Below are 6839 nucleotides of genomic sequence, written 5' to 3'. Positions count from 1 at the left end.
TCAAAAGGAAAGTTGAATTTCCTCGATTCGGGATTTAAAAATAAACCGGTGACTTGGGACACCAATAAAAAATTCCAAGTGGTGACTCTGATAATAAAATAATTCCATTTTGAATAATGTCACTTAAAGTGGAAAAACTCCCTTATACTACCTTCGGGTATGTAAAAATGAGGTGTGACAGGAGGCACAAGTCGAGAAGAAGGGATGCTGCATATGCGGTGGGCCGCACGACTTCAGGAATTGTCCCAACCTAAAGAGCCTCAGCACCATGGTCCATGAACGAAAGGAGAAGCCGTAAGGAGAGAGTTCGGGAACCGCACAGTTGGATATGATCAGATTATGTGGTGCTATGACAAAGCAAGCTATCCAACCTACCGAGAATGGCAATCAGTATATGGATCTCACCATCAACAACAAGCCCGCTCGTGTAATGGTAGATACTGGAGAAATTCATAATTTCGTGACTGAGGCTACTGTAAATAGACTAGAATTGAAGCTTGGTCCAACCAACTCTTGCATCAAGATCGCGAATGCCGGGGTACAAAATATTTGTGGGGTAGCTAATGGAGTTGGTGTCAAATTGGGAACTTGTAAAGGCAGGACAAACTTTACCATAACCGCTATGGATATCTTTGACATCATACTGAGGAAAGAGTTCTTTACGCATTGTCATACTTTGATCGACCCCTACCTATAACGTCTCTTGGTTATGGAGCGAGAAAGAGCTTGCATGGTACTTGTAGTGACTATGCCACATGGACAGATCCAAGCACAACTCTTAGCTATGCAGGTTGTCAAGGGGATCAAGAAGGGGTAGCCGACGTTCATGGAAACCATTGCAAGTCTAGAGGAAGTCAAGAGTTTTCCAGAGACAATGCTGCCTTGAATAGAGGAGTTTCTTGAGGAAAACAAAGACGTAATACCCGACGAGTTGCCTAAGAACTTGTCGCCTCAGTGAATGGTAGATCACAAGATTGAGTTGGAGCCAGGGGCTAAGCCACCCGCATTCACCCCATTTCATATGGCACCTCCTGAGCTAGAGGAGCTCAGGAACAATTGAAATTGTTGCTGGATGTTGGTCACATTCGCCCATCAAAGGCACCTTTCGGCGCACAAATATTATTCCACAACTACGCTTGTGCATAGACTACCGAGCACTTAAAACGGTCACAGTGAAAAATAAGTACCCGATCCCACTCATTGCTGACTTGTTCAATAGACTTGAGCAAGACAAGTACTTTACCAATGTGGATATTTGCAAAGGCTACTACCAGGTTTGCATTGCAGAAGGGGATGAGCCAAAGACGACATGTGTGACAAGATATGGAGCCTGTGAGTGGCTGGTGATGCCCTTCGGCTTAACCAATGCATCGACCACATTTTGCACCCTTATGAACAAGATTTTCTATACCTACCTTGATCAGTTCGTGGTAGTCTACCTAGACGACATAGTCATCTACAATAACACCTTGGAGGATCACATGGAGCACTTAAGGAAGGTTTTTCATATCTTGCGGGAGAACGAGTTCTATATCAAGAGGGAGAAATGCGAGTTTGCACAATCAAAAGTGCACTTCGTAGGCCATGTTATTAGCAATGGAGAGCTACACATGGATGAGGCAAAGGTACCTATTATCCAGGAGTGGGAGGCACCTACAAAGGTAACCGAGTTGAGATCCTTCCTTGGCCTTGTTAACTACTATCGTCAGTTCATCACTGGCTACTCAGCAAAGGCCGTACTATTGATTGAGTTGCTAAAGAAGAACAAGCCATGGGTTTGGACGGAACATTGTCAAAAGGCATTTGATGACCTTAAGGTAGTTGTAATAGAGGAGACAGTCTTGGCGTTACCTGAATTTTCCAAGACATTTGAGGTGCATACGGATGCCTAAGACGTTTCCATTGGAGTCTTCTAATGCAGGATAAAAATCGCATAGCATTTTAGAGCTACAAGTTAAATGAGATGGAGCGGCGTTACACAGTGTAAGAGAAGGAAATAACTGCCATTGTGGATTGCCTTCATACATGGAGACATTATTTGTTTGGATCAAGGTTCATGGTCAAGAATGACAATGTGGCTACTAGCTACTTTCAAACGCAGAAGAAGCTCACACGAAAAAAGGCTAGGTGGGAGGATTTCTTGGCCGAGTTTGATTATATGCTGGAGTATAAGCCTGGCAAAGGTAACGTTGTAGCCGATGCTTTGAGCCGGAAAGTCGAGCTATCTTCCATCACTTCAGCAAGTTGGGACATTCGCGAGGCTATAAAAGAAGGCATGTAGCATGATCTAGTAGCCAAACAACTTATTGATTTAGCCAACAGGGCAAAATGAGATGTTTTGGGTCGAAGACGGCATATTACTTACCAGGGTCGGCGGGTCTATGTACCTACGTTTGGAGACATTAGATTGTGGATCATAAGGGAGAGTCATGACAAAATGTGGGCTAGTCATCCAGGCCAACGTTGCACTAGGGCCTTGGTTGAGTCAGTCTACTATTGGCCATGCATGTAAGATGACATAGAGTGTTATGTGCAGACTTGTCTTGTATGCCAGCAGGACAAGGTTTAGCAGCAACAACATAGAGGACTTTTGGAGCCACTACCAATTGCAGAGCGTCCATGAAGAGAATGATTGTGTACTTTATCACTTGCCTACCGAAGTCCGATGGTTATGGTACTATTATAGTGGTCGTAGATAGATTTTCTAAATATGCCACCTTCATGCCCGCCTTACTGGGTTACACAACCAAGGAAGCCGCCAAGCTATTCTTTAAGAATGTGGCGAAGTATTGGGCTTACCAAGGCATATCATTAGTGATCAAGACCTCTATTTTACTGGAAACGTTTGGAGAGAGTTATTCGACATACTTGGCATGGAACTGCACTTTTCCACTAGTTTCCACCCACAGACAGATGGACAAACAGAACGAGTCAATGCCTTACTAAAATGCTACTTGAGGCATTATGTGAGCGCGCATCAAAAAGATTGGGCAAGGCTCCTAGACATCACTCAATTCTTATATAGCTTGCAGCGAAGTGAGTCCACGGGGCAGATACCATTTGAGCTAGCCATAGGCCAACAACCACAAACTCCACATTCATTACCAGCTGCATTCAAGGGAAAGTGCTTGGGGGCTTATCATATGGCCAAAGGATGGGAGGAGCAGCTTGACACTACTAAGTCCTACTTGTATAGGGCAGCTAAGGTGATGAAAAAGTTTGCGGACCGTGAGTGGCGTCCCATAGACTATAGAGTTGGGGACATGGTCAAGGTGAAGTTTAACTCGAGACAGTTCAAGGCACTACGAGGCATGCATCCGAATCTGATTCGCAAGTATGAGCGGCCATTTAAGAACATCGCCAAGTTAAGTAATATCTCATGCATACAAGCTTGACATGGCATCGTATCTTAAAATCTATCTTGTTTTCTATGCCAGCATGCTTAAGCCATATCACGAAGACAAGGATGATCCGAGTAGGGGCCAATCAAGTCGAGCGCCTATTACTATTATCTCCTCGCATGATCGAGAGATTGAGGCTATCATGGATTACCAGGACAAGGAAAAACAAGGGCAGAAAGACACCATTATGTTCCTCGTCCATTGGAAGGGGGAATCTCAAAGGAGGCCACGCGGGAACGATATGAAGATTTATGACAATTCAAAGATAACTAAGATCCGAGAGTTTATGCAGCAGCATTGCGCCGTGGTCGTCGCAACATTTAATTGGGGAGAGTGTGATGATCCTTACTGTTATCATGCCACATAGGCGCCATTTGTCATATATTAATGCCATGTGGAAGCTTACATAGGAGGAATGCTAGTATTTGTGAGATGATTCTAGAAAAGTATGAACATTTTTTAGGAAGACCCTAGATCCCTATAGATTTGCTAGGAAAGTCAACTAGCCCTAGGAGACTAGTATATAAAGGGGGCCATTCATTTGTAATTCGCCAAGAAAATAATTCAAGTTCTATCTAATTTAAAGTTTCCCTTAATAATTCTCTTGTGTTCTTTCTATCATTCTTTTAGCGGTCTTGAGTGTAGTAAGCCTGACTTGGCATAGCAAGAATGTGAGCAAGTTGTGCAAGATCGTGAGCAAATTGTCAAGTACCGCACATGTACTTATTTAACGACTAAGGACGTGACATTAGGCTTATAAAAGGGTAGTAACGAAAACAGACACAAATTAAAATGTGTCCGAAATATTTTGTTCTTTTTGCACACCTATTTGTAGTCGGGGTTGGTACGTTTATCCGACATATTTTAATTGATCTTAAAGAAAATAATCTATAATATAATTAAGTAATATTCTGAAGACACATCTCTTTGTTCTAACATTAAACTGCTTGAAATTTCCATAAAAGGAGCAAAAGGTAAAGACAATGATTCAATGGATTGAAATAAAAGTAAAAGAACGCGAGAACAAAAAGATATCACACGTCTAATAAAAGCAATGCAAAAAATAAAAACTACATATGAAATAGAAAAATAATTCAATGCAACAAATTAAATTAAAGCTTTAGATTCAGATCAATCTCTGAGTCTTCTTCATTCTCTTCTGCATCTTCCTCTCCAAATCCCACCTTCCTTTTATTATTTCCACCACGATTATTGTCAATCTTAACCGGTGAATCCCTTAAACAGAAACCCTTTGCACTATTTTTGTTCTCAAACTTGAGGGAATTCTCCAAAGGAGCACTTCCAATTCCAAGATTTTCTGTCCTAAGAACTGATGAGCCTGATGATGACCACTTTTCGGGGTTAAATCGATAATTGTAGCCCGAAAAAACCGACCATGGATTGTAGGGAGAAGGCTTATGAATAGTGGAGGAATCACCTTGAACACCAAGGGATGATCGACTAGTAAAAGTACCATGAAATGGCAAATGTGTGGTGTAACTTGAGTAGGGATTATAGTAAGGGTGATAATTGGGAGGGCCAAAAGGAGAAACAACATCAACAAGTCCGTTTCGCCTTTTAGCCAAAGCTCTCTCTTGTTTATGAGCATTTTGATGTCCTCCTAGGGCTTGAGAAGTGGAGAATTCTCTCTTACAGAAGCTGCAAGAGAAAACCCTACTTTCCGAGGAACGCCTTTGCTTATTAGGCATTGCCTCGTTAGAAGACTCACTAGCAGGAGCCGAATTTTTCATGCTAGAAGTTGAATTGAAAAGATTGAGTTCAAGATTTGAGGCACTATTATGGACTTTAAGATCAAGAAGTACACCAGCAGATGATAATTCATGTGTCTTTAATTCAGATCCTAAATCCATAACCTTACCTTTCATCTTCTTCGTGTTTGTGTCGATTTCCTCAGAGGCAGCAGAGATGCTAGAGGCCTCAGAAGAGCATGGTTTTTTCATTGAAAAGGTATCCATTGTCTCTATACTTATGTTCTTGGTACTTGATGAAAGAATGAAGAGAAAAGATCTTTAAATAGACAAGGTGTAACATACAAAATCCTCCAAATATGGGAAGTTAATCATTGCATGGCGTTACAAGTTACAAATTCAAACTACCAACTCCTAGTTAATGGGGTTCTACATAGGATCATATCAACTTTGCTAGAAATAATAACTTCATTAAGTTATTGCAAAAACTCGAATCTTGCTTTAATTTAATTGCCGGTGTTATTGTACATAAATGGTAATATAGAGATTAACTATCTTATACTCACACGTTTACTCAGTTCTTTTTGGAGTTTGAAATGAAGCATTTTATATGGATAAATCTTTCACCAAAATAAGCTAGTGCATAATCCTAAGATACATGTACAGCTGCGTCATTGCCTGTCTCTACAAGGAATTCCTATTCAGATCGGATACTCTATCTTGCATTTTAATTAAATTCTAGCTGTATATAATTACATCAAATTTATTAGAAGTGAAACTGTTGATCCCTTAAATATTTGGAGCAAAACTGGAGTGGAAGTATTCCGCTATATGTAAATGTTACGATATGGTTACCACATTCATTAATCACTTTTCCTTTTAAAAATGATCATTCTGATTTTGAGATTAGTACATCGGATTTTCAAATTTGAACTATTTGATTGTATGCCATCTCTCTGTGCTTATCCTTTTCTCACACCATGAACATTATATATTTAAGCATAAAAATAACTACAGCTATGCGATTTATGAATTTTACAAAGTATTTCCACAAAAAGAACTACAACTCTAAAGTGGTGATCAGCCGTAGCCAAATTACTTTATGGGACAAAAGTATCCTTATCATAGTCAAATTATAAAGTAGCGCAGCATTTAAGAAACAGAAAATTAAAGAATCAAATTATGTGAATTAAGCTTGTTATAACATTTAAAATATGGAGGGAAGGTATATCAATTTCTTTTATTTCCCGTACTTTTAGTTATTACTATTCTAAGGCTAAGCGCGGTGCAGGAGTATCAAGCATTGTATACCTGGCGTGCAATTATTAAGTGTTATTTTGAATGTATTTCTAGAATTTGATATTGAGATAAACAGTATATTAATTGTAGATGTTGAGATAATTTATAATGATCCTTCTATTCACTTTTACTTGTCCACTATATAAAAAATATATTTTCACTTTTACTTGTCCAGTTTATCAAATAAAGCGAAAATTATATATATATTTTTTCATGTTTTACCCGTATTATTAACTATTCATTCCCCAATTCTTTTTCCTACACTTCTTAAAATGCTATCATTATTATGATTATTATGGTAAAATATGTATTTTATTTATTATTTCTCAAGGAGCATGCAAAATTTATTATGGACAAGTAGAAGTGAACGGAGGAAGTATTTATTAGAATGTATATTTACAATTTTAGTACACACGATTTTATAGAAAGA

At 39.3% G+C, this 6839-nt stretch overlaps 2 protein-coding genes across 2 annotated transcripts; one reads left to right on the top strand and one right to left on the bottom strand.

Annotated features, from left to right (window-relative positions):
- Positions 1-2873: 2873 nt before the first annotated feature.
- On the top strand, positions 2874-3768 carry LOC104235428 (uncharacterized). The gene is made up of 2 exons (XM_009789186.1): positions 2874-3334; positions 3438-3768. Exons 1-2 carry the CDS (start codon positions 2874-2876, stop codon positions 3766-3768), a joined length of 792 nt encoding a protein of 263 aa, XP_009787488.1.
- Positions 3769-4513: 745 nt separating this feature from the next.
- LOC104235429 (zinc finger protein 4) lies at positions 4514-5377 on the bottom strand. The gene has a single exon (XM_009789187.2). It carries the CDS (start codon positions 5375-5377, stop codon positions 4514-4516), a length of 864 nt encoding a protein of 287 aa, XP_009787489.1.
- Between the last annotated feature and the right edge of the window lie 1462 nt (positions 5378-6839).

Source organism: Nicotiana sylvestris, chromosome 11 (genome assembly GCF_000393655.2).
Source record: "Nicotiana sylvestris chromosome 11, ASM39365v2, whole genome shotgun sequence".
NCBI lineage: Eukaryota > Viridiplantae > Streptophyta > Magnoliopsida > Solanales > Solanaceae > Nicotiana > Nicotiana sylvestris.
Note: the sequence above shows the minus strand (reverse complement) of the source record. Positions and strands in the feature narration are given on the sequence as shown.

What these genes read in the sequence shown, in the direction of transcription:
- LOC104235428 (XM_009789186.1), top strand. Translation starts at nt 2,874, where the DNA reads ATGGAACTGCACTTTTCCACTAGTTTCCACCCACAGACAGATGGACAA. An exon ending in CATCCGAATCTGATTCGCAA is followed by an intron (nt 3,335 to 3,437) that starts GTATGAGCGGCC and finishes TTTCTATGCCAG; the next exon opens with CATGCTTAAGCCATATCACG.
- LOC104235429 (XM_009789187.2), bottom strand. Translation starts at nt 5,377, where the DNA reads ATGGATACCTTTTCAATGAAAAAACCATGCTCTTCTGAGGCCTCTAGC.